Genomic DNA, 26,917 nt, shown 5'->3' with positions numbered 1-26,917 from the left:
TAGTTTGCTCGTTGTCTTGGCAGCGTTTTAGGTGATGATTTTTCCTAATACAGGAATAAATAACTGATCTCATTCACAGATGACGAATTTTTATTGCCAATAACAAACAAAAACAAGAGTAAGAATTTTCCTCTGTCACAGTTTTCTTCAATTTGTGAAATTTATTTAAAGTTGATGCATTAATTGTCACAACCTCTATTTCTAGGGGGTTGATAGAAGTAAACTCTAATCTCTAGGGTTCTATGCTTTATTGCCAAATAATGTTAATGCCCTCACATATCGTGCAAGAGGCACATTTGTAAATGGTCACAGGAATAGTAAGTCTCCAGTACTACTTTATTGTACCTTAGTAATAGTTAAGTTGAAATCAGATGCGTATATAAGTTGAGTTGATAAGAATATAGGTTGCTAGATTCGGATGAACATAAAAACCAACATGTCCGTTCAGATACTTAGGTAAGAGTGTTCAAATGAAAAAGGAATTAACCCGCGACAATTGCCAACCAATAGATGACGAGAAAACAAGTGTGTACTAATCAAGCATGAAAAAGAATATAGAAGATTACGACTAGATTGCAATACAATCACCAGTTTCCGAAAGCTCGTCTGTCAATCGGTCCAAGTCAAATAGTAAAACATAATACACATTCATACAAGTCAAATATTTTATTACACAATACATAAAATATTCATATAAAACAACATTCCATACTATTACATAACTACAATTATATACATTAATTAAATTACCGATATATACATGTACATGCTGTGATGCATATATCATTTAGCAACTAGGAAGTCTCATGTAGTTGGGATAATCATGACGTGCATTGGCTGTGACAATAACTTATTTTTCAAAGGATGTACCAGAACTTATTTATCGATTGAAAATGGAACTTGCCCCACAAAAAGTTTTTAAGTTTGATTGAATAGATTAAATAATAAATTAGAACAAGACTTTATTTCTCTGACAGCCATATCAAAATTGGTTAAATTTATGTTGACATATGTAACCTTACCTGTCATATTGTGTCTGCCATCGTTTAAATTTGGTCTTAATGTTATCATTTTAAGTTTGGCAATCAAATACTTGTCTTACAAGTGGTCTGTTGATTTAAATAGATGGGACTGGTGTATGATTATTTATGTGTCCTTACTATATGTCTATGTACATTGTTGCATCAGACAAAGAGCCAGTTTTGAATTAAGAAATAATTTCTTCCAGGGGTAGATTTGTACTCATTTTAACATAGGTACGGCATTTATATTTGATTATTTAACTCCGAGCAACAGCAAGGTGTTAAATTAGAATATAAATGCCAAACCCTTGTTAAAATGAGTACAAATCTACCCCTGGAACGAAATATTTCTTTTCTAATATGACAATACGGTAATTTTTGTGACAAAAATTTCCCTAGGCATAGCCAAAATAACGGCAGTTCAGTTTAACCTCCCCTGTATGGAAGTTGGATTAAGTAAGAAATAAATAGTTTAACTACATATCCAAGTAAACCATCTATTGAATAAGATCCATATCAGTATAGTATTAGATAACCTCTTGGCCGTTAAATCATCAAGTTAACATTTTTAAATTAGTGTTTTGTTTCAAGTGACAGCGAAAGGAAAGAGACAGTGCGCAGGTGCTAAAGGTTGGGTTGTACCAACATATACTGTTTGACGATATGAAGACGTCATATTAGAATTATCAGTTTTAAATGAAAAATTTATTAGGTACACTGCATTTCAATTCTCTTCTTGTTGTTCGCTTATTATTTTGATTGTCACTGTTGCCATATCATTAAAGATGGATTTCATTTTTTCATACAAAATAATTTTTCTTGTCCCATTGGGCAAGATTCATTTGAATTTTATTTCTCAGACCATTTTTTTACTCTGGTATTGAACAATCAGACAAGCATAATTGTCAAGCTGTGGTTATATATTCGGGAGGTGTCTGCCTCATTTGCCATGATTCCTGTTTGATACCTGTGTCACTTCACTCCTTTTCCCATTTACCCCAGTTGTTTGGCCCTGATTCAACAAAATCTTGAATTGACACTGAGTAACTACAAGTACTTGTTTACAACATCTAACATTCCAGATATTTGTAAAAATTATCGGTCAAACTGTTCCAGGTTTGGCATTGAAAGGGGTTTTTTATCACAATCTCATCAAATGGAAGCAGCATTTTTGAAAAGTCCTGGTAGTTTCAATTAAATATCAAAGATGTCTTTGAAATGTTTTGTCTAGGCGGCATTATGAATATTTCTAGTGTCTTAATACATTTGTAGATTGTGATGTAGTGTTGTGCTTTAACAAAAGTTTCTCAAGTGTCGGTATGTTGATTTTTTGGACAGTTTAAATCTTCCCGATATACGGTTTGAATTGTTCTAAAGATACATAATTTGAATTGTAATGGTCTAAAATGGCTTTGGGCTGAAATGTCTGGCATTGGTAAAGCTGATAATGTCATTTTTGTAAACATTTGGGTACAGACACATGTACTGTAGACTGTTTTGGCCATCCCTAGTATTGTGGGGAAAATTATGATTCAATTGGTATTTAATCATTGAAGCTAGTGAATGTTTTCTAAGGCAGGTTTGGTTGTAAATTGCATTTATAACAGTATAGCTGCCATGATACTATTTTTAAGCCTGGATTGAAGGTACAAACAAGATATCTGGTTGTAAGTACACTTGTTTTTGTATATATGGACCCAGCTGATTATACATTTAATCAACTTATTGATTGGTATTCAAAATTTGAAACTGATTGACTTGTAAGTTTTGTGTCCTTAATTTTTATTTGTGTCTTTTATTAAATTAAAACTGTCTTTTGAAGAACTTTGAAGCATATTATTGAATTAAATCATTCATTTATGAATTATAAAAATCACCTATAAATGACAATACACAACATGTATTAAGATTATTAATATTTTGGTAAAGAAAACTAAACAGATCAAAATGTATGAAAAAAGACTACTGAACTATGCAAAAGAATGTTCTTATTAATATTCATTGTTCTATTGAGGCCAGATGACCTGGTTAGAATGGACCCAGGGTGAACAAATAATTGGGGCAAAACAACTTGATACCACAGGGAGGGGACCAAGCAAAATAAATAATAGCATATTAAGACAGCATTATTTGGACTAAGAGATATGAAAAACAGATTGATCCATCAAAATTCAGGAGCCTGAAATCTTATCAATGAGTGCCTTAAATGGCTCTAAAATAAGGTATACTGTCATAGGTATCTTCTCTCATATGTAACCAATGGGGTCTGACTTCTGCCAAGTCAACCAAAACTTACATGTTACTGTATTATCCTTGTAAATTCTAAGTGTTATTGTCATACAAAATATAGAAGAAACTTTTTAATGTTATCTTTTATATAGAACATTAGACAAGATTTGGATTGAAAATTTGAAAGGTATAGAAAATAATTTACAATCTCAAAAAATATTGCTGCAATTGATTCTGACTTTTCCAATTACAGTGCGTGATGTAGTTCGTAATGACGGTTCTGTGATTGGTCTCTACCATAGAGTGGACCATGAAGGATTTAGAGGTACTGTGAAGTTCATAGGGACACTTCCAGACACAACAGGTATATAGCACATTGAACACATTTTTTGAATTACCATATTTCCATATGATGCAATATCTTCCTGTTTTCATGAGTAAACTGATTATTGTGTTAGGTATGCATTCATCTAAACAAATAAGTTTTTTCAGGTTTCCAGGAGCCCTAGTATTCTTTTTCAGATTTTTCTGAATACATGTATTGCTCAGGATGTGGTGCGAAGCACAAACTTAATTGACCTTAGAAGATGAAAAAAGCTGAACCTGATATTTTCATCTGTGACCTAGGACCTTAAAAGGTTCTAGATTTGTTTAAAGAGTTATTATGTTAAGTGAAAAACATTGGTGGTTCGTTGATTCTATGTTTACAAGGCAATTACAAGTTGATGTAAGGGAGAACAGATGGATTGTGACTATTTCCCTTCATGATAATTTTGAATAATTACTTATTATGTAGGTACTTGGTATGGTGTGGAATGGGATGACCCCGCACGTGGAAAACATGATGGAAGTCACAAAGGGAAACAGTATTTTCACACAAGGTATTACTTGAACTCACATCATGAAATCATACATATAGTTATACCTGTCTATCCACAGAACTGTAAGAATTAGAAAAGAAGGGCACTTTTACAGCTTTCTTTATGGTATGGGTTTTACCCATTATTGAAGACCATATGGTGACCTGTAGAAGTTTCAATTGTTTGTTGCTTAAATTTTGGTGGATGACTGTCTCATTGGCAACTATACCACATCTCCTATTTTTAGCTCACCTGGCCATCACTTGGCATCTGTTAAAGTTGTCGTGGACAAGTTTCCAAAAATCTTCTCCACTGAAACTACTAGACCAACAGAACGTAAACTTGGCATGATTGTTCCTTAGACTATTGGTCACAAAATGACTGTTGGGATTTATGATCCAAGAGAAAAATGGCCTCCGTTACTAAAATAAAACAGAAGTGTCTGAATGCATTTTTTTTTGCAACTAATAAAAAACCGTTGCCTTTGGCAAAATTCTGGCGTGGGCAATATTGTTGAGCATCTAGAGATGGACCTATGCCAAAATTTTAAAAACCATATGTCAATTGATGTATTAGTTGTGGCCCCTGAAAAAGCTTTCATGTCATTTTTCGCATGTACAACTTTGAAAATCTTCTGCTCAAAAAACATTTTCTCAAATTCAGTGAAAGTTGGCTTATTTTTTCCTAAGTGTATCCCACACAAAATAATCGTTGGAATTTTTAATCCATGAAAAAACATGGCGGCCGTAATTAAAAATGGAACATAGGGGTCTGAAGACATTTTTAAAAAAAATTATTTCTTTAGCAAAATTCTGGTTCAGGTCATAAAAATGTTATTAAAAGCATTTCCTGCATTTGACAATTCAGTTAATTTTAACTTAGCCTGCCTCATTCCTCAAGTTTTTTCAAATAAGCAAATGGTTAACCAGGTGAGCTATTCAGGCTCTTTTGAGCCTCTGTTATTTTTGTATACATTAAGCATTGGGACAAAAAAAAACATTTGAGTTTTGATTCTTGGGATTTATATTTAAAAGTAATTTGTAAAAGTTATTTCATGTTGGTGTTTCTGTTGTTTTTTAGCTATTGCCATCACTTGGCATCCGTTGTCTTTGTTCTCTTTCGTCATCATTAACAATTCTTCAAGCATTGTCTCCTCTGAAACTACTGAATGGATTTGGATTAAACTTAATATAATTTTTCCTTAGAGTATCCTGCACAAAATAACTGTTTGGATTTTTGATCTGTTTAAAAACATGACTGCCGCTATGAAAAAACAGAAAAGAGGGGTTAAACATAGTGTATAAGTGTTCAGCATGATGAGATCTGTCTGTGGTCAAATTGTGATGAAATCTGTTGATCTATGTTGGAGTTACTGTTCTGTTTTGATATTTTTTGCTGTTTTGAAGTCATTACTTTCAAAAATCTTCTCCTTAGAATCTACATGTACTGTACAGAATTTAATGAAGTTAGTATTTCTGTTTTTTAGGGTATCCTGCTCAACCATTTGGATTTTTGATTGGTGAAAAATCATGTCCACTGTTACTAAAACTAGAATATAGGGGTTGAAATACAGTTTTTGGCAAATTACTCAAAAACCGTTGAATTTAGCAAAATTCTGATGGCGAGTATTATTGTTCACCATCAGAAGATGGACCTTCACTGAAATTTTCAAAATGATTTGTTGCCTGTTGTAGGAGTTATGGCCCCTGAAACAGATCTTTTTTGTTGTTTTTCACATGTACAACTCTCTGAAACCAAATGCAACAAAATTTAATGAAAGTTGGCATAATTTTTTTAGGGTTTCTTGCACAAACATGGCAGTTGTTACTGAAAATAGAACATAGGGGTCAAAATGCCTTTTTTGCTATTTTTTCCTCAGCTATAGAAGAATAAAGAATATTTAAGCTTTTCATAAAATAAACATGATATTCCGAGTTAACTGGTAATATTGAAATTAATTTTGGGCGGCCATTTTGCATCCATTTTCACCATTTGCTCAGATTCCAATGATTATTGGTTTCTTTAGGAAACTAGGTGTTTTAAGTTAAAAGATGATGATGAAAGATTGCTCTGGGCAGCCATTTTCATGCTTACTTTTATACTTGCTTTGATTTCAACAAAAATTGGTTCATAATGTAACGGAGAAGACTGTAGATAGTAATATTAATATTATTGTTTACTTATCAAACTGTTCACATGATTTGGCTTTGGTCATGTGACACTGTTACTGATGTAAACAGTCATAACGTTCATTTTGAGCTTGCCTTGGTGTTTTACGTTAAATGTTTGAGTCTCAGTATTTACATAAGTTCAGTTTATTTCAAAACGAGTTTTATCCAAATCGAGTTCATAACATTTGAGTTGATATCCTTGCTCTGATTGGTTGATTCATTTTTAAATGAGTATTTAAGCGAGTGCATGGTGCGGTTTATTGCTTCTTCTACAGATAGCCAGTTCCGGTGTTTATCACATGGTTTCTATACTTTACTACTGTTATAGTTTGTACGTTCTTTGCTTCTGACCTATTTACGGTTTTGTTGTTTTTCTCAAAGGAATGTAGCATTCCGGAGAATACTTGTGGAATTTTTGGCTTACTGATTTAGAGAATGATTTTGGATATTTAGGCTTCTTTATACACTAAAACATTCATACTTATTGGTTTGATGTTGACCGTCCAGCCATGTTGAAATGTAAATTAGTAGTTAAGGTTGGTCAACAGGTAGGATTTTAAATCCCACGCTTTCCCCGTGAACCATGTTTTGGTATTTAAGTTAAAGCCAGTCACCTCCAGTTAACTAGCTAAACCAGTTAATCACTCATAGGCGTTATGCATTTATAAGCATTATGCACCATTGTTTTCCGTGACGCTGTACTTTGTTAAATAAACTGTGTTTCCACATGTAGTTCTTATTCACAGTGTTTAATGACAGAGCCCAGTGCAGGAACAATCCATGTGGGGTGTACTGTATGAGATTTGGTCATAGGTAGTAGTTATTGACATGTAAATCTAGAAAAGCAAATTAATCAGCTAACATTCAAACACTTACCATAATTTATTAAAAGAATATAACACTGCTTAAATGGTTAGATTGCTATTGTTGTTTTCTTAGATTTTAAAGTGTTAATTGGTCATTTTCACTGAGAAACTTGCATTTACAGAAGACTCCTGTTACAATATAGTAAACATGGTCTCCTGATATGGATGGTGATGATGAAATTTTTTCCAATGGTTCTTAAATCACTTTGAAGGCATTTCCAACATTTTACAATTCCTTAGGTACTCTTTCGAACTTACAACATTTATCAGTATATGCTCTTTTTCAGCAATTTTTTTGTCAGACATGGTAACAAAGCATGATACCTTTCTTAGTTAATAGGGCATGGTTTGACAGGTGAGCGACAGGGTCTTGGAATGCCTCTTGTTTGTTAGTCAAAGAAGATTTATAAATCAGGTTGTGATATCTGTAAACAATAGTATTACAGTTAATCCTGCAATTGTTGTCTTCATAGCATCTAATACAGCTGTGTTGTTATTCTGTACATGTTTTTTGCCTGTAATTCATTAGCCTTGCCCATGATTATTTAAGGTTATTATGAAGCTGGGTATTCTCCATGTATTTATTTAATGCTACAAAATGAAATCGATTTGGCAGGACACAATAAGGATAAATTATAAATTAAAAAAATTCTACTGATATTTTAAATAAATTTTATTGCTTTTTCATTGCAAGATGAAAACACTATTTGGGTATTGTCAGAAAATACAGCCTGCATATATATACTGAAAAAGATGTGTACTCCTTGCAATCCCAGATAACCCTACCATTGTATGTGAATTATGATACTGCTTATCTTATTCTGCTAATGTCACATACATTTCATATGACAAATATGCCTGCAGTAATCTGGGAAAGACAATATTTGTCCATTACAGCAGTCTAACTGGTGGTTCATTTATCAGACCTAAGAAGGTTGACACAGGTTATAGTTGTTTTCTGGCTATAAATGATAGATATGGAAAAACAGCTGATGCACATGCAGGGGTCATTGTTGACGATCTGTTTGTCGTTGATGAAAATAAGAAGCAAACAAAAGTTGAAATGGTTGGAGCTGAAAAAGTTAATAAAAAACAGAGGTAAGCTTTTAGAAAACACTTTAAGACATATATACATGTATATTTAGTAATATTTTCAGCAACAAAAAATTAATGTGACAACTATTTAATTAGTGTACTTATGATAAGATGAAGTGCAGAAGTTCCTTTTACAATAACAAACTACATACTTAAACAGCTTTCTTGCCTTGTGTTTAAAGTTTTGAGCATATATTTGGCTTTCCTTTTTTTACTGTAAATCAACTTGTAAATGCATCACCTTAGTAATGGTATGTGTAATGTTTGGTTTTTGCCCATTGTTTAGTCATATGTTCTTAATCACATTATCCTATCATTTTTTTAAAACAGTTATTGTGATTGTCAGGGGATTTTTACTCTATTATGAATAATGAAGGTGCCATTAATCTCCTGCTTGCCAAGTGGTGGGGAGGGGTATATGGTGATAGGGGTGTTTGTCCTTCAGTCAGTACTTCCTTCCATTCATACTTCCTTTACACAGAGGGGTACCATTCTCTTATTCATTACTCCTACACTACATAAAGTGACTTCTCCTTTCCAGGAGTGATAGGGAGAAGTGAGTCTGGAATGGTTAGAAATCATACTTGCTGCTAGAATAATTTATCGCATTGAAATGAAGTTGTATCTGAAGGACATGTATTCTAATAAATAATAAACAAATAAGATATGTTTAATACAGTAATTCCAGTTTCTATACTTGCAAATGAATAAGTACATGTATGATAAGTAACTGTAATTGAATATAATAAGTGATCAGATTTTCATTGAGAACTTCAAATTGTTCTTCAAATCTAAGAATGGTCTGCACCTTCATGTGGTCTCTTCCTGAAAAAGAAAAAGATAATTTTTGTAAATCATCTCTGACATTATGATGAGTACATATTGTAATTGATACAAAGCACAAATCAACCTGCACAGACATGCATGTACATGTATATTTACATGTACATTGTTTAGTAGGATTATTTTCAAAGAATTGATAGTTATAATTTAAATTGATAAATGAATGACAGTGCATCTTGATATGGCTGTCTATTATCCAATAAATTTTCCTAATTTTTTTATAACTTAATAGTTGGCTTAATTATCTTTATTTTTGCCTTATCAAAACAAAGTGTCACTTCAGACCCACATGCACTCATACACACATAACTGTGATCTAATCTGAACCTACCAATTATTAATTTTCTTTTAAAACTATTGAAATCACAGTGAGAGTCTCTCATTAGGGTACCATTCTCTTATCTGCAACTGCTCCCAAATCACTGAACGGAATTTAATGAAAATTTTTCACAGAATATTTATAACATAAACAAGACAAGACATTTGTTTTGTAAAGCTTCACCTCTCATATATTCCCATTCCGTACCTCCTATTGTTAAATATGATCCAAACCAATTATAAGGTTTCATATAGTGAAACACAAACTTAATCCTATATAATATTGGGTACTCATCTCTTATCCATAACTCCTCCTACATCAGTGAACAGAATTTGATGAAACTTTTACAGAAGATGTGTGCCTTCTGTTATATATTTTGATCCAAATAAATTTTTAAGTCAATGTGCATGTTATCAAAGGGGGAGTTGGGGTGTCAATTTAGTGAGCTTCTTTTTTTGTTTTACTTTGTACATTAGTACATTTTTATATTTAGCTTTGTCTTTTAACAGCCAGTTAGATCAGTTACAAGAAGTTGTATTACATGGTATGTCAATGTATGGAGTTGGACCCCATGGTAATGAGTTACTCCAACACACTCCTAACATTCAGGATCTTGATATATCAGCAACAATGGTGTCATCATGGCTTTGTGTAGCAGAAATAGCGGAGTGTTTACCTATACTCAAATCACTTAATGTTAGGTATGTCTAAACTTTCTTAATATCACGATAATACTACTGAGATTGTACGTACCTGTTTAACATGTATCATTTTAATATTTTATCCAGTACATTTTTCAGAGGAATCCAGAATGTTTTCCTTTCAATTATGTATGGAGATTACAAGTGTTAAATTAATCCAAATGAGGTGCTTGAAGAAAATTCTAAAATATATTATTAAGTCAAAATATTTGTATTTTGCAGTGAGAATTTCCTACCAATTATGCCTGGAGCAGATAATGATATGCCATGTTTCCGTTCAGTAGAGACACTTTTTATTAATAGGATGAGCTACACATGGAAGCAGGTAGGAGACTCACTTTCATGAAATATCTCATGATGTAAAGAGCTTATTAGTTCAGTGAAGCCTTCTCATGAGGCAAACAAAAAGTAAAAAAAAGGCAAAATATTTCAGTTATTTACTGTAAATTGTTATTAGATCATAGTTCATATTGCAATGTACACAGGACATCACAGGGAATGTTTACTGAGGAATCCAGAATCATAGGCTCCAGTGATTAAATTTCAGACTGGAGTGATGTCATATTCCTGTTTGACAACTTCATTTATATTTTCACCATATGGTTACTGGAATGGAAGTGGGGGTATTTTTCTGTGAACTTTTCTTACAGTTTTTGTGGTCAAGCAATATATTGCACAAAAATCTATTGTAAAATTTGTTATCACAATGCAAATCTCTTATTGTTCTATCAACAACAGGTGAGCAATTCATACTTTCAGAAACATTTTGTTAATTTGGTAGTATAGCATTTAACAAGCCAGTGCCATTTTAAGAAATACACGTATATTGTTTCAGATTTTGCAGACTTGTAAGATGTTTCCCTCTTTAAAAGAATTGCACTGCTGCTTTAACTATGTTGAGAAGTTATCTCTTCCATGCTCAATGGATCATCTGACACTTCTGAATCTAGAGTCTAATAAAATTTCCTCATGGGATGATGTTTTACAGCTAGCTGGTTTATCTAGGTATGTCTTTGTAAGTACTGTATTTTCCGGACTTTAAGTTGATACTTTTTTCAGCAAAGTGTCAGCCTCGACTTATTGTCCTCTTCGACTTATATAAGGATTTTTCAAATTTGACTTATCTACGTTTTTTTGTCGATTTTGATCAAAATTAGGCAATTCAATTTATACAGCACATCGACTTATAGTCCAGAAAATACAGTAATAAATGTCTAGTGAAAATAAATCCAGAGGCTGAGATATGATTTTGATTAAGCATTTGACTTACTTAGTCCTTATGACTCTCGTAGATCTCTTTTGATTTTCAAGTTCAAAGGTCACTTATTTACACTGGGTTCCATTGACTTTGATTTTTGGGGGTTTTTTTTTGTGATGCAGGTGAAATATTTTGAAAATTTTAAATACTGTCACAGAATTCACATTACTTTTTTTATCTTTAAGCTATAAAAAGTGATGCCCCTAAGAAATGTTAAAATTTGCTATTATAAAGCATAAAATTTGATACAGCTATCTTACAATCACATATATTTCTTACATGTTAACAATCTTCCTAGCAGGAGAGTATGAGGTATGTTAGCTTGCTTTTTTAATATGTTATAAGGTTAGAGACATTGATCCTGAATGACAACAGAATAGAGAACATTTACTTCCCTGATGTACCACCAGGAGATACAACACAATGTTTCCAATCACTCAAGTCACTTTATGTCAGCTACAATAAGATATCAGAGGTATGATTCATTATGTCTTAATCTGTTACTTAGCCTAAAAGGCATGTTGAGATAATTTTTTTCTAAACCAGCTCACTTTTTTTTTAAATATGGGTGTGATAATATCTATTTTTCTCTACCATTGTGTTTAAAAATGACAATGTGAATCAAGTTGGCGTTTTCCCATGATTGTAAAGGAAGACTTTAAGTTAAAATACATCTCCATCTTGTTCTTTCACTCATGAAGTGTGCTGTTTTTCAAAGCCTTTATATAAAATTTTAAAGCTGTACCATTAGTTTTCAGTTCAAATGTCAAATCATTCCTATTATGGGTTGCTAAGAAAACTGAGAAAACAAATGAGTTGAGCAACCTAATCAGGAAAAAAAACAAACTTACACATGGTACAAACCATCCAGATGAAGGTTCAAGCCAGATTTCAAATTCTCAGGAAAGGTTGATGATATTTTTGCAGCCAAAATTTATAAAACCCTAATTAAAAACCATAACATAGTATTGCAAACAGAAAGTAGATTTGCAAACAAGCCAAAAAGAACAAAGAATCAAGTTTCACAATGAATTTCAAATTGATTCACCGAACATTTATAAAATCAATAAAAATAAGCAACAAAATCTTTCTGGCAAACATGAATTTGATGTGTCACCTACCAAAAAAGATAACAACCTTTCAAGATGAAGCTGCATACTGAATTTCAAATCAATCACATTTAGGGTAGCAGAAATGTTTGCTATGAAAAAGTTATTGGATAGACACCCTAAAAAAAGGAATAAATTGTTTCTGCAAATTGATGTGCACCCAAATCAAAATGTGTACACATGCTACAGTCCATCAAGATGAAGCTACATTCTGAATTTCAATTCATTCACAGAAGAGTTGCTGAGATAGTGCCTAAAAAATAAACAACAAAATCATTCCAGCTAACAGGAAGATGTGTGACTGAGCCAAATAGCTCACACATGTGACAACTTTTCAAGATTTCAAATCATTCTCGTGAAGAATTTTCAAGATTTTTGTGACAAAAATTTTAAAAAACAGATTTACGCTACAAATGTGAAGCAATAAAATTTTAATATTTCGATGTCTAAAGATGGTGTTAAAATACTTGATTCAATATTATGATACTTGTGTATTTTTTATGGTTCATTTATTTAATTTTTAGTGGAAAAGTATAAATGAATTGAACAAACTACATCAGCTGGAAGAACTAAAGATGGTACATACACCTATCATGGAATCAGCTTCACCTGAAACTGTTCGTCAGATGATCATTGCTAAAATATCCACTCTGAAAATATGCAACAGAACAGAGGTAATTTATTGTATTTTCAGAAAGTTACAGACCAATATTAATTTTTAGTAAACATGAGTTTGTGATCTCTAATAGATGAGAAAAAAATTTTTGGTAACAACGTTTGGCATGTGCCACTCACTGTTGGAGTCCAAATGTGCTAAATCATTTCTGTACAGATGTGGACTATTCTATTCAAATCTGAATTTATAGATTTATCAAAAGTAAGGAAGATCACATGAGCTACTCAAATTACATGTTTGAGAATTATTTATAAGTTTTCTCATGTTATTTCTTGTTTGAAATGTTACCATGATGGAGAAGATTTCTTTTCATTTTTAAAAATGTATACTAAGGTGATTATAACAACAAAACGAAAATAGGTATGGTGTATATGTCAAAGAGACAAACAAGCCCACCAGGGTGAAAATGTCTGGTCTATAAACTACAAAAACAGATTCTTTAAGAAATGTATAGGTGATGATATGATCAAATGTTTTTGGTTTACAGATTTTTGAAGACGAAAGGAGAGGAGCAGAAATAGACTACTTAAAAAGATTTGGTCCATTATGGTTAAAGTCAGGAGGACACCAAGATGAAACAAAAGATAGTACTAGTGGAGATTTTCTACAAGAGCACCCTCGGTATAAAGAATTTGTTAAAAGTATGTAATGTAATGTGTGTAATACTGTTATAGTACAAGTGCTTATTATTTTTCAATTCTTCATTTAAGATAAATCCATACCCATATTGATTTTGTTTGCAGTTAATGAAATTAAAAACCTTTACTACATTGTTAGGTTAGACTGAAGAGCAATTCACTGCAGTTACATTGTTTGCCTTAAATTACCCAAATAAGACTGCTTCCTCTAATGAAAGTTACCCCAATTTGTCCCTCCCCCCCAAAAAAAAAATGGCTGAAAATTCTCCTATATAAGATCAATTATTTCCCAATAGGAAGTCAAAGTGCAGGATACTGGGTATGTTGTTTATGTTCTAAATTACTGATAAATTGTTTCTGGCTTTTTATATCCTTGCAAATAAAGTTTTGGAGGGATTTTGATGATTTTTTTTAATGTTGAGCTTCATAGGTAGATGTGCATGAAGGAATATTTTTACTGCCAGAGGACTTCAAAGGGAGATAATCCAACTATTCTTTCATGCATTTCTACATATGAAGCCCAACCTTCCAATAAAATTTCATCAAAATCCCTTCAACAGATAAAGAGGAGTTGTGCTGACAATTTTTAACATGTAAACCATCACTGTCGGAGGACTCCGAAGGGAGATAATCCAACTTCAGGTTTTTTTATTGAAAACTTCTAAGCCCAACTCCTCCTTAACTGCTTCAGGAAATATGAAATTTTACAAGAAGGTTGGTATGTAGATTTACATAAAGGAATATAGCTCCTGTTGTGGTATTCCAAAGGGAGATAATTGAACTTAAGGGTTATATATTTAACTTCATATTTGAAAGGGGGTACTCTCTTTGTGAACTTGTCCACAATATTTCTTGTTTTTATTATCCTCTATAAGATTATTAATCATTCTAACTACAAATGTAAGGTATTGTACTGTTATTCCAAATTTTCTAATAAAAAAATAACACCCATTTTCCAAATTAAAAAAGGATGGAGCAGTTTGGAAAAAGCAAACAATATCACTGGTTACTGTGCTTTAGTAGAATGTTGATGGATATGGATACTTACTTGTTCAAGAATAACTATTTCAATAAAATTAATCAATAGATAGATGCCTATAATATTCTGTTGTGACTAATCTATAAATCTTCATACCATTTTATCAACAGCAAATACCGGTATATTTACTTTTAAAATTGTTGCATTACATAATATTTATTCTTTACTTCTATTCAGAGCATGGTGCCCCAGAAAACTCAGAAATGGAACAGAAATCAAAAACCTTAAAAGACAATCTTATCTGTATCCTTTACTATCAAACTCTTATTGGCGACTGGTTGGTACTGACTTAAACTACAAGACAGTACAAAAGGCTTGAAATGTTCTTATATTTTTTTAATTTGTTTTTTTTTCCAAGTAGCCACATACCTTGAAGATTTAATGTCTTAAAAGGAGATGATTTGACTGAAGACCTCCCAAATCTAATTTAAGCATTATCTCAAGTACTGTTTAAATTTAATTAGAAATTCCCAAAATCTTTTTCATTTTTCACTAATAGAAATGACAATGATTTTCTGTTCATATAAAGCACTTAATCTATACTGTAAGTGCTTTACATGACTACCATGTTATGAAAAACATTTTTTCATAGGTCATTTCCCTGTAACTTTTGCTATTTTTAAGTTTTTTCCTTGACAGTTATTTATAACGTTGACAAATTTTAAAACTGGATATTATAGACAAATCTAATTAAGATTTACCAGTAATTAAAAAAGTAATGAGTATTTGACAAATCTACTGTACTGATTTGAAGAAAATGGCAAAGTCCCACAAAACAGGAAGTCAATATCAGATGACACCCAAGATGGATATAAACATATGTCCTGTATAAAGCCACACACCAATTATGAAATCAATCCATCAATTGGGAAATAATTATGACAAAATTTGGATGGACAGACAGCCAATGAAGACAATGTATTCAGTATTTGTAACCTTATAATTATTTTCTACCTTCCTTAACATTTACTAGCTGTGAAAATTAGAAATCCAGACCAACCTGACCAGAAAGTCATTACCAAAAAGATACCAGGTAAACCTTATTACTTGCATACTTATAAAAGGGGGAATATTGAAACAAAAAGAAAAAAATAAATTTTGCTTCCCAAAAAATATGAATAAATATTCAAGTCTCTGATTTTGGAAAAAAAATCTGATTTGCACTAGGTGCACACATTCTCTGATTTGCACTAGGTGTACACATAATCTGATTTGCACTAGGTGCACACATTCTCTGATTTGCACTAGGTGCACACATTCTCTGATTTGCACTAGGTGCACACATTCTCTGATTTGCACTAGGTGCACACATTCTCTGATTTTAAATATTTGATTTTCTAGAAACACTAGATTGATATATTTAATTGCAAAATACCATGGCAGTGGAGTTTATCTCCTTCAGATAAATCCAGATGACAGTTCCTTAGTTATTTATAAGAAGTAAATGTACCAAATAACTTTGAATAGAAGTTGTTATGCTTATTTTGAAGAAGTCTTTCCTACGCAATACAATAAGAAATGAAGACTTCAATTTATAGTTGTGCTTTAAAGGCTTTTTTCCCCCTCTCATAGTACTTTTCTTTCTTACATTAGTTTGCAAATCAAATCTCTTTATATGATGCAAAATGCAAGTATTTACATGTATATGTTTCACACCTGGTCAGGATATGATGTAAAGGCTGTCCAATTGCCCGGGACAAGTAAAATTGCCATTCAAAGAAGTGTAAATTAAATAATATCTGTCTGAAAGACAACTAAATTTCTCTGAATTTTCAAATAATCTCATGAGTTATAGTATTTTCTTCTTCTTTTTCTCACCTAAACCTTTGTAAGAGAACAGTGATTCTAATTTTTTTATATGTCAGAACAGATTTGACTAGGCTAGCTTTTATCATTTCAGTCACTATGGTGCTTCAAAAAGTGAAGGCCTTAATTCAGAGACTGTACAAAGTTGGAGCAGTAGAAATGAAACTTTCATATGTCAGTAAAAAGGTATTTATGTATTATTTATGTATTAAACACCAAAAAATTCAGTAATTTTGCAGTATTTCCTATGAATGAACTTATGTAGCATTTACTAAGTTTGCTTAGTGCATTACCTATTTAATTTTTACAATGATACTAGATCTTTGTGTTCATTTGAATTGAATTCTATAGATGCATGTCAATGAGATGAAAAGTATAACCCAATAAGTAATAAAATATTCACTGAATCACAAAACATAGGGAATCTCATTTCCCAATTTGCATTTTAAGATATAAAAACAGGAGATGTGGAATGATTGCTGATGAGACAGTCATCCACCAAAAGCTAAGCAACGAACAATTTAACTTCTACAGGTCACCACGCAGTCTTCAATGATGGGCTAAACCCATACTGTTAAGCAAGCTGTAAAAGGTCCCAAACTAAGAGTTTTTTTTTCAGTTTTATCAAAGTTGTGTGTTGTAACTAACACTTAGTTGTAGAGAAACTATTATCTGTTCCCTTTGCTGTTTGAAGATTGTAGACCTTTTACCAACAATCATTTTCTCAACAATTTGTACTTTGTGGAGAACAATTTTATTACTTTAATTTCAGATGCCTGATCAGGAAATCCCTTTCGACAATGACCTTCGCCAGATTTCCTTTTACTCTGTAGAAACAGATGATGAAATATTTGCTAGATGGTGATATTCCAGTAAACCTTTTCGATTATGTTGCACTCAAATTGACAGTGGATTTACTAGCCAAGACGTTATTATAGTCCAACCAACTAGGAATGTATTGCTTGATGTAACAGAAGTGGTCATCATGATTTTGTACAGCCTGAGTTGCAATCCATACGATTCATTAGAAATAAAATCAATTTTATTTGCTTTTCAGAGAAGCGAAGAAGTTGGGAAGGGCACAATATTAAAACTGATTTTTTAATTATAAGTCATTATTTTGACAGATATACAATGGTATACCACTGTCTGAGTGTGTCAACTGTAGTACAATAACTCAAAAATTCTGTAATGGATTTTAATTATTTTATGGTACATTGTTTATCAGCATGGCAAAGTTCCCTCCATTTTTCAGTGTTTAATGTATTTATCTTCCTTTAATTTATTTCTTAAGGATGGGACTGTCAACAATGAAAAGGGGGAAGGGTATATCATGTGCTTTTGTGCAGCTGTTCTTTTTGTTTTTTTGTTTTTTTACAAGTGTTGTACATCTCTAAGTACATCAATTGTTTACCTATTTGAGCATTGTTGCCCTTTCGTAAAACTTTGGAGAAAAGAATGAAAATTTAAAGTGATGTACTTGTACACATATTTCTGAAAGATGTATATACTGTGTTCATTTTACAGAGTAAGTTAACATTCGTTTAGTACCACAATTATGTTGTTTAGAAACACTAATTTATGATTATTTTATATGACTCATTAATTTATTGATGATTGTTAAATATTATGTATTCTAATGATGGATAAAGGCCTTACTTAAATAAGTATGTTTCTTATTACATCTTGCACTCATCAATATAAAGCTTAGGTTATTTGTTGTAAAACAAATCATTATATATGAAGGTAATGATTGGGACAGGAATTGAAATTTAAAATACCACATATAAAAAATTTATTTTGCAAGAGTCCAATGTTACTGATTAAAATCTCTTAATGTAACAATACAAGATTGCTATGTATAGCCATATGTCCTCCCTCCTCCTTGCTGATAAAATTCTATCAAAGTTGCATATATACCTTTGTCCCAAAACTCTTGAAAACTTTTTTTTAGCAAAATATTGGTCTAGAATGCATATCTACACTTCATTACAATACATTTTACAAAATACAGAACTAAGGAGATGCATCCATAAGGTCTTGTACTGCTGAGAAATGTTGGAAATAATTACATAAAATTTGTTGAATCAAAATTATATATATCTACATTTCATAACGTGAATTCCTCCAAATTTGGAAGGAATCTGACAAGTTGTTTCATCAGAGATGTGACCACAAATTCTTGTGATGGCAGACAATAATTATGGCCATCCATTGTTTTATGATGGGGGAGAGTGACTGTGTTTGAACCCCAAAATTTTAAGGGCTAATCTTGACCAAAGGTCCATATAAGCACTTGAGTCTGTCAGAATCACCTGTAAAGATTGCAACTGAATTGTAAAGAAGGAAAGATTTATGAAAAGATGCAGAATTGGTTCCTTATGGTTGAAATTTACAGCATTGTTGACAGCAATTAACTATAAAAAAAATCTTTTTTTTTTGGTGCCACTCAAACCAACATAGGTGGCTGCAGCTTCATGTATCTAAAGTAAAAAAAAAAATACAGTCATAAATTACTTTTTTGGTGTAATATTTCTTCAGTCACACATATTTGGCAGAAGACTTAAAAAAATCACTTAGTTACACCCTATCGCTGAAACAGATCATTTAAGAAGTATTAATTTGACATGTGTTAGATGATACTTAAGAACATTACAGGATTGTGACAGCAATAACCTCTACTTATCATCCACCACTGGTAGTTCTTACACTGCAGTGACAATTGGAATATGCAATTTTTGAATATTGAATTGCAACCACATCAGAAAAGACATTATTTTTTTTACTCCACAAACAGGAATTAAACTGGGTAAGAGTGATCTTCTATAATTGATTCTGGTTCTACATGTACATTGTTGTTCAAGAATGTCACACAAGGCAGATTATAGATTCTGATTGGTTCATCTTCAGATACTCTGACATGATAGGTGTATAAAAATCCCATGAACAAAATTGCTAGACTAAAGGACGAAGTGAGCTTATGCCATCACTTTGCCTCTATCGTTCTTAGAAAACTTTTTACATTTTGCTCAACTACATAAACACCCCCGACCAATTTTAATAAAACTTGGAAAAAATGGGGTGACTGAGGCTGCTGGAAGTTGCCGTTGAAACCTTATAGAGATACCCATTTTGGCCTATATCTCTGTTAATACTGAGTCAAACTTGACAGAAATGATAATTGAGAAGGCTTCTAAACAGGATTTAATTTTGGTTCTGCTATCTAAGCTTCTAACTGGCCAATTTTCAAAGATCAACACCTATGAAATCATAGGTGCCAATGTTTTTTTTTTGACATGATAGGCCTGTTGACCTCAATGCTCTCTTAAACAAATGGTTCACTTTGTGTTTAACTTAGGTGGCTCAGTTGGTGGCAGAAATAATGTATGTGTAATGAACTTCTTTACATATTAAATGATTTATTTTTTTGGTTTCACTGAACGATACAAACACTTAATATGAGCCTCTAGTTTGTAAATATTATATTCTTCGTTTCATAAATCATATTTAAAAAAAGATGCGTAGTTTGGGCTCCCAGGAGCCTCATACATTGGGAGCACTAGATGATTGATATAAAAGGTAAAACTGACAAAAAAAAGTGTTTGTAGACAAAACTGGATATTGGATAACTCAAAATTATACATCTTGATGAATTTGGCAATAGATAGTAATATGAATTATGATTCCTTGAGTATCATCAACTAATTTTTTAATATTATTAGTTATATGCAAGCGACAAACCAGTTAATTTACATGTACATGTAATTGCTGTTATTGTCAGTCATCATTTGACTTGTCTTGTTACATTCCAACAGAAACTAACTGTATCTACTACATGTAGCTATACATGTATTGCAACTCTGGAAAACTACATGTAGCTATACAGACCCTTTCTTCAAACTTATTTCCGTTAATCCTCCTAACCATGACATTTCATTACATTCTACTGACTGCCATCACTATAACCATTTAATATAAATATACATTTATTTATAAAAAAGGTGGAAGTCAACCCTGGAATGGACCAACTACATGTATATGCAAAATAAAAAGGCAAGAATTGTTCAGTTAATACAGTTAATTAAAAACCTGATATTCAAGTGGTAAACTGCCAAATATGTCAAAAGAAACTACAAACAGGTACAGTGTATGTACATGTACCAATTGGTTCACATGTGAACACTGCGAAGTTTCATTTGATCAAAATCAAAGGTATGACCCATGAAACAATATCTACATTTATGTATTGCACATTTGATATCTCATGACAACCTTATAATATGTATACATCTAGTACTCTGAAGAAGAAGTAATAACCAATTATATTGCAATTGTCCTATGTTCACAACAGTCATAAACATACAGAACAAAACACTATTTTACATACAACAATTGTGAAATGCTAATCTGCTGACTAACCCTATGCAAAAACTTATTTTTTGTTACTCCACTCTATCTTCAGCACAACAACTATTCATAAAGCAAACAGAATTTAAAAATGTAGTTTACTTAGTATTAACCCACATATCCCAAAGGAAAGGTATTTGATCAAACTGTGATTTCATTTTTCTTCTTTTTATATCCATTGAAAGTTCAAACTTTGCCATGGAAGACTTGACCCTAGCAACTAAAGACTCATAATGTCTCACATTCAGTGGGGTTATTTCTCCAGGATCATTCCTAATGTCATAAACTATTGGATTACTGAGATCTCCTCCAATACAATCATTAGTTACATTGTTGTATCCAAAGTAAACTTTATAATCACCTACTGTAGCTGCAGACAACTCACCAGTACTACAGTAATGAAATAATACTTTATGAATTTCATCTGATTTTCTGTTTGGATTTTTGAATATTGATATTAAACTTTTACCATCAAAACCTCTAGTATGTGTTTTTTGTAGTTGATTGGGTTCACCAATTAAATGTTGAATAGTTGGAAAGATATCCAGAATAGAGGTAACAACTGATGTTTCTTGACCTGGAGAAGTCAATCCTGGCCATTTCACTATAGCTGGTACTCGTAATCCTCCTTCTAACAAAGAACCTTTCTCCCCTCGTAAAAGAGACATTTTACTACCATGTTTTAATGTTGTGCCTTTGTAAGGATCGGTCACTACAGCACCATTGTCTGACAGGAAGAATACAACAGTATCACTTTCTAGACCCTGCTGCTTTATTGTGCTCAATATTTCACCAACACTCCAATCTAGTTCTAGTATTGAATCATAATACTTGTTAATTCCAGATTTTCCAACAAAATTTTTGGAGACAAATGCTGGATGACCAGGCTGATGGAAGGAGACAACAAGTAAAAATGGAGATCTTTTCCTAAATTTAAGATAATGAACTGCTTTTTCGGTTATTTTATCATTTAAAGTTGTATCATTGTAAAATTCCTCCCTCACAACATTATTTTCAAACAATTTGCATGTTATGTTATTTAATGGCAACATCCAACAATAAATTCTGAATACAATTGTGCTACAACAGGAGAGAATGACTGCACATATCAAAATCTTCAGGCTTATAAAGGAAAGCATTTTTGATGTGATGAGTAATATAACAAATGCAGCAAATATTGGTGCTAAGTGTGATCCCATCATCCAAAAATAATCTGTATCTGTGAATACATCCTCAGAATCACTACTACAGCTAGGGCTGTGACCCATCATTGTCCCATAGAATCCTCCAAATCCATGGCTTGTAGGCAGGGTCCAGGGGAAAGATCCCAGGCCCCATCGCCCAAACAGAAATGCTGAACTTCCTTTCATACTATAGTATTTTGCCATGTTCATCTCATACTGTGGTATGCCACCAGATTGAGCTACACTCCAGAAACTTGGCCATCCAAACATTCCCTTAACAAGTCCCATTCTAATTGGTTGGCGCCCTGAAAAATATCACGAAGGTTTTATATCATTTTCTTTTGCATATACATGTACACATACTACATTTGAATTGCAAAGATACATGCAACTTTAAAACATCATTATAACCAAACTTAGAAAAAGTCAACAAAATAATATTTAATTCCAGTAAAATAACACATTCTTTATATTTTTGCCAAAAAGAAAATCAGCATAAAGCATAATACAAATGGACTCCAGCAGATCGACAAAACATTCAAATGTAAGACATATACAAGACTTATGTGAAGGAAGGATGGATAAAGAATGATATCAAAGTTATTGTCTTTTTGTGATCATTGGTATAATAGGGATGGAGTGTCGGCGATATACATGTACATGTATATGCTAAGAAACATGAATGGCTCAAAATTGTTCTGTCAGAAGTCAAGTGGCATACTTCTGAAATGAAATATGTAGTTAAGAAGTAATTGTTTGAACTTTAATTGCAGATGCACACTGCATGTCATAGGAAGTCTTAAATTTTCCTATTGTTCAAAACATTGCTCATATCAAAGTCATTATAGCGTACAAATAGTTCTGTCCCTCATAGGCAAAATCTAAAATCATATTATAAACGCATTTATCTACACTTAGCACTGATTTCTGTCAAACAGTGCTCAAATTCAGATGCTGCAATTCATAATATTTAGCAACTATGTGTTTTAATAAAACTGTATGTAGCATATTCATCCTGCCCATTTTGATTTTTTTAAATCATTCTTATCCATTGTCCAAAGCAAAAGTTTTTTATGAAAACTGATTTGTTCAATTTGGCATAGTTTTCCTTTTCTCTTTCGTCTACCCTGGCAGAGGATGATTACCTTACCGGTACACCTGGTCTATGCTCTCAGTTTTAGTGGAGTCAAAGTTGCTAATTTACCTTTTTTTGTGTCAGGGATTGAACTTCAGACTTTTTTCCACTAGCTAAATTCAGCAAGTACTGAAAATTTACACTCACTTAATTTAAGTTTTTTGGGTTATTTCTGTACATTACCTATATGACATATAGAATTCCACTAACAAATTTTAGCAAGTGGTAATAATTTCTACTAGCAAAACCGAATTTCAAGCAATTATTTCCCCTTAAATTTGTTAAAAGTATGTATGTATTATTTTGGTTATTTTATGTTTTTTGTTGTGTGTGTCTGTTTACCACTTCTGTTTTCATCCCTAGATTACATTTTTGATTTCCACTAGAATCATGGTTGCCTTGATTACTCTTGTATCAGGAATTTATTTTTTTTATATTAAAAAATAATTTCCTCAACTTTTTTTTCTTTTTATCAAAAAGTATTCAATAAATACTAAAATACCACTAAAATGTTATTATAAAAAATAGTTGTCAACCAAGGAACTTTTTTTATCAAACTCCCTGGTTGTGCTCCTTGGTCAAACAAGTTGACCAAAAAAAAAGAACTAATAGAAGATAATATTTATTATATTCTATTTACTGCTTTTTTATGTTCCGACTGTGTTCTACGTTTTGAACCTTTTTCATACCTGTGAGTATGGCAGCAAGACTGCCAGCATCCGATGGAACTGAATACATTCTGGTTAATTTGAGACCTTTTCCTGCAAGTTGGTCAATATACGGAGTTGTAATAAATGCGTTGCCAAAGCAGCTGAGGTCGGAATAACCTAGATCATCCGCAATCAAAATAACAACATTCTTTTCTGCTTTGATGTTACTTAACATAACACTTGATACATATATAATTGACAATAACGATGCCAGAGACGATGTTGTTGACATATTTTCTAAGGAAGTGATTAAACGCCAGGACAAACAGAGAACAGAACAGAATCAATTCCGTTATGGCAAACCTTAGGCGTTATCAACTGTTTTCATGTCTTGTACAACATAATTAAGCCCAAATTACCACTTATAATCTGTTATGCTAATTGGACCTTATGGGGTATTTTTTAAATCAAAAGTCATGTTTTTATAATACTTTTGTTACAAATTTTGTTGATCCAATTAACAGTCAATCAATTAAATATGATCGCAATTAATAACAAAAGAAACGAATTTCTCAGTTCTTCTGCGCTTGATCTCAAAATTCTGGAACGGCTTGTGGGAGGAGTTTTCTTTCCAATAAAAACCATCATACTTAACTGATGGGATCATATCCAACTAGCTGTACGATAAATGAGTAAGGAGGAGTTCTGTGTGCCAGTAATGAATAAGAACACAGGAATGGGTTTAGTTGATGGTACGTAAATATCCGGGTGTAAATACATGTTTTTGTTTGTTTGTATTCGAGTTTTTCTTTTGTTTTTGTTTTTCCGACTCAGTCGGTATAGTTTCACTTCTTACCATGTGACCTTAAAGACGCTCCATGGAAACGCAAGACACCCGATCGCAATTCTGTTTTCCCGATTGGCCAAATACTGACAACTCAGTGGCGTTCGAAAAAAATGTGTCGAAAATTAAAATTGCGTGCCATGTGTTATTTCCTGTATGAAGTGTAGAAAATAACAAAAATAACACATACAAAGAAACTAAAAGTAAATGAACAACCCGGACTTTACTTAAAACTATGCATGTGATCGTAACAACTATTCACACCTGAAATTGACCAGCCGTAACCAAATCGAACAAAGAATAGTATTAGAACTTTCGACTCGCATTACCTTGTATGAAAATCAGTAGTTTCAGACATTCCCTACCAACAAGTAAGAAGAACAAAGTTTACTGCGTCGGCTTTCTTTATTTCAAAGATAGTACTTGTTACATTTAAGTACGTTCAATGCATTTAGTTACAGCAGTAAAATAATTTAAACAACAATTTCTTACTTTCACTGATTTTATGCGTTTTTTATTTATATTTTTGTTAATGATAATTAAACTAAACGTATTGATGGAAAAACCTGGAGTTATTTGTTTGTTCTATATTTTTTTCTTTTATATTCCAGACTTATTTGAAGACATCCTGGATTTCATTCATGATGGAAATATATGTCAACAGAAAGGAAGAATAGACACGTCTTTAACCAAATCAAAAAGTCAGCCAATAGATGTGAGTCCTAAGATTCCAGACATTTCTCAATTCTTACAAGAATTGAACAGATTATCAACAGAGCTGACTTTCTATACTACTAATAGGAGAGGTAGAAGAGTCAAAAGAAAATTGTTTGACGAAGATGAAAAACCAGTTACAAAAAGACGGCGCTGTTTGAATACGTTAGAAGATGAACTGTGGTGGACAACGGATCAAAGAGTGTGACATTGACATGTGCAACTGAAATCAATGAACAGTGAAATATAAACTGAGACTGTAAAGTGTACAGACGAAACAACTTTCTTACCCAAAATAGACTGTCAAGCACCGAATCTATTAAAATAAAAGTACCCGGTAGATCGAAATCAGCCATTTCATTTATGACATTTCCACCTGCTTGAACGCATTTTTATGTATGTAATATTTCGTGTTGTTAGTGCTTATAAACAGCCAGTGCTATTTTGTTGTTGTCCTTTTTTTTGTTTTTTGTTCTTTGTTTGTTTGTTTGGTTTTTTTTTACAATAAAACTATATTTTATCAGTCTTGATATGAAGTACAACCTTTATGTAAAACTCTCATTCACCCAGCATTCTCAAAATAACAAAATTCTACCGGGCAAATTTAACAAACGTGTGGAACAAAAAAATGTGACGGATGGCCTTTGTGAACACAAAATCCCAAACTTTGAAAACGTTGGCCACTCGTTTCTCAACTTACTTGTGCTTTGACTGGGGTTCTGATAATTTAAGTACTTCTCTGTCTAAGAATCAGGCAAAATGTGAATAAGGTAAGGCACATAAAGAAAATAAATCGCGGATATCTCAAAGTGTACGTAAAGTTTGCCTTTTTTAAGATATTGGTAGATCAAGTGCACTTTGGAAAAATGGCGGGAAAGTTTTCCCGTACCTTTTCCTTATTTAAGCATTCAGAAAATATCTATGTCGAAGATGCTTCGGGATATATTCAGATAGCTTCTCAGTTGTTTTCTAGATGTATTGAATATGTTTGAGGGAACAAAGACCCATATGAGAAAAGTCAGAAAAAGTTCATTAAAATAAAAAAAGAAATCATCGTTATTCAACGTTAAAAACATTTTGATATAAAAAAAAAACGTTATATGAAAATCGAGGAGGTGACAAACATAAAGTAATAATCCTAAACAGAAAAAAAATTATCTAACAACATGGTGCGGCGAAATTTTATACATGTCTTAGTTTTCATCCAATGACGCTAAACATGTAATCGAACTACTGTTGAATCTTTACTCTTATATACAATAAAGCACTTGGCATTGCATATCACTTTTTATGTGAAAATTAAGAGCATTTCAGAAACAAATTTTGTAAAACAAGAGTAAGGACATTTCGA

General features: G+C 32.2%; 3 protein-coding genes across 6 annotated transcripts; 2 read left to right on the top strand and 1 right to left on the bottom strand.

Moving 5' to 3' along the window:
* Positions 1–71: 71 nt before the first annotated feature.
* Positions 72–18,299, top strand: LOC148624032 (tubulin-specific chaperone E-like). The gene is made up of 14 exons (XM_088566447.1): positions 72–118; positions 3,505–3,615; positions 4,048–4,132; positions 8,046–8,246; positions 9,915–10,106; positions 10,329–10,431; positions 10,942–11,111; positions 11,710–11,839; positions 12,998–13,147; positions 13,637–13,790; positions 15,004–15,069; positions 15,800–15,859; positions 16,727–16,818; positions 17,405–18,299. Coding segments are annotated over exons 1-14 (1,608 nt in total). The 5' UTR covers positions 72–117; the 3' UTR covers positions 17,498–18,299.
* A 114-nt stretch (positions 18,300–18,413) lies between these two features.
* Positions 18,414–25,002, bottom strand: LOC148624031 (steryl-sulfatase-like). Of its 2 annotated transcripts, none has more exons than XM_088566446.1 (2): positions 24,865–25,002; positions 18,414–22,528 (listed from the first exon to the last, which is right to left on the bottom strand). In XM_088566446.1, the coding sequence occupies exon 2, from the start codon at positions 22,509–22,511 to the stop codon at positions 21,138–21,140; it is 1,374 nt and encodes a 457-aa protein (XP_088422572.1). In that variant the 5' UTR covers positions 22,512–22,528; positions 24,865–25,002; the 3' UTR covers positions 18,414–21,137. The 2 variants fall into 2 exon arrangements, with proteins under 2 accessions (XP_088422572.1, XP_088422571.1); XM_088566445.1 differs by lacking the exon at positions 24,865–25,002 and adding an exon at positions 24,048–24,571.
* LOC148624030 (uncharacterized) lies at positions 24,575–26,031 on the top strand. Of its 3 annotated transcripts, none has more exons than XM_088566451.1 (2): positions 24,575–24,760; positions 25,464–26,031. In XM_088566451.1, exons 1-2 carry the CDS (start codon positions 24,697–24,699, stop codon positions 25,772–25,774), a joined length of 375 nt encoding a protein of 124 aa, XP_088422577.1. In that variant the 5' UTR covers positions 24,575–24,696; the 3' UTR covers positions 25,775–26,031. The 3 variants fall into 3 exon arrangements, 2 of the variants coding, with proteins under 2 accessions (XP_088422577.1, XP_088422578.1); XM_088566452.1 differs by lacking the exon at positions 24,575–24,760 and adding an exon at positions 24,999–25,223; XR_015919599.1 differs by lacking the exon at positions 24,575–24,760 and adding an exon at positions 25,206–25,288 and having other exon boundaries at positions 25,464–25,592.
* The last annotated feature ends 886 nt before the right edge of the window (positions 26,032–26,917 follow it).

The sequence above is a fragment of the Perna viridis genome, chromosome 2 (genome assembly GCF_037379345.1).
Source record: "Perna viridis isolate PV_CMFRI_1.1 ecotype Kerala chromosome 2, ASM3737934v1, whole genome shotgun sequence".
Classification (NCBI taxonomy): Eukaryota; Metazoa; Mollusca; class Bivalvia; order Mytilida; family Mytilidae; genus Perna; species Perna viridis.
The sequence above is the reverse complement of the archived record's forward strand: the minus strand, read 5'-3'. Positions and strand labels throughout refer to the sequence as shown.

What these genes read in the sequence shown, in the direction of transcription:
- LOC148624032 (XM_088566447.1), top strand. An exon ending in CAGCTAGCTGGTTTATCTAG is followed by an intron (nt 11,112 to 11,709) that starts GTATGTCTTTGT and finishes ATATGTTATAAG; the next exon opens with GTTAGAGACATTGATCCTGA. An exon ending in GCTACAATAAGATATCAGAG is followed by an intron (nt 11,840 to 12,997) that starts GTATGATTCATT and finishes TTTAATTTTTAG; the next exon opens with TGGAAAAGTATAAATGAATT.
- LOC148624031 (XM_088566445.1), bottom strand. Translation starts at nt 24,300, where the DNA reads ATGTCAACAACATCGTCTCTGGCATCGTTATTGTCAATTATATATGTA. An exon ending in TCTTGCTGCCATACTCACAG is followed by an intron (nt 22,529 to 24,047) that starts GTATGAAAAAGG and finishes GATATTTTTCAG; the next exon opens with GGCGCCAACCAATTAGAATG.
- LOC148624030 (XM_088566451.1), top strand. Translation starts at nt 24,697, where the DNA reads ATGAGTAAGGAGGAGTTCTGTGTGCCAGTAATGAATAAGAACACAGGA. An exon ending in AGGAATGGGTTTAGTTGATG is followed by an intron (nt 24,761 to 25,463) that starts GTACGTAAATAT and finishes TTTATATTCCAG; the next exon opens with ACTTATTTGAAGACATCCTG.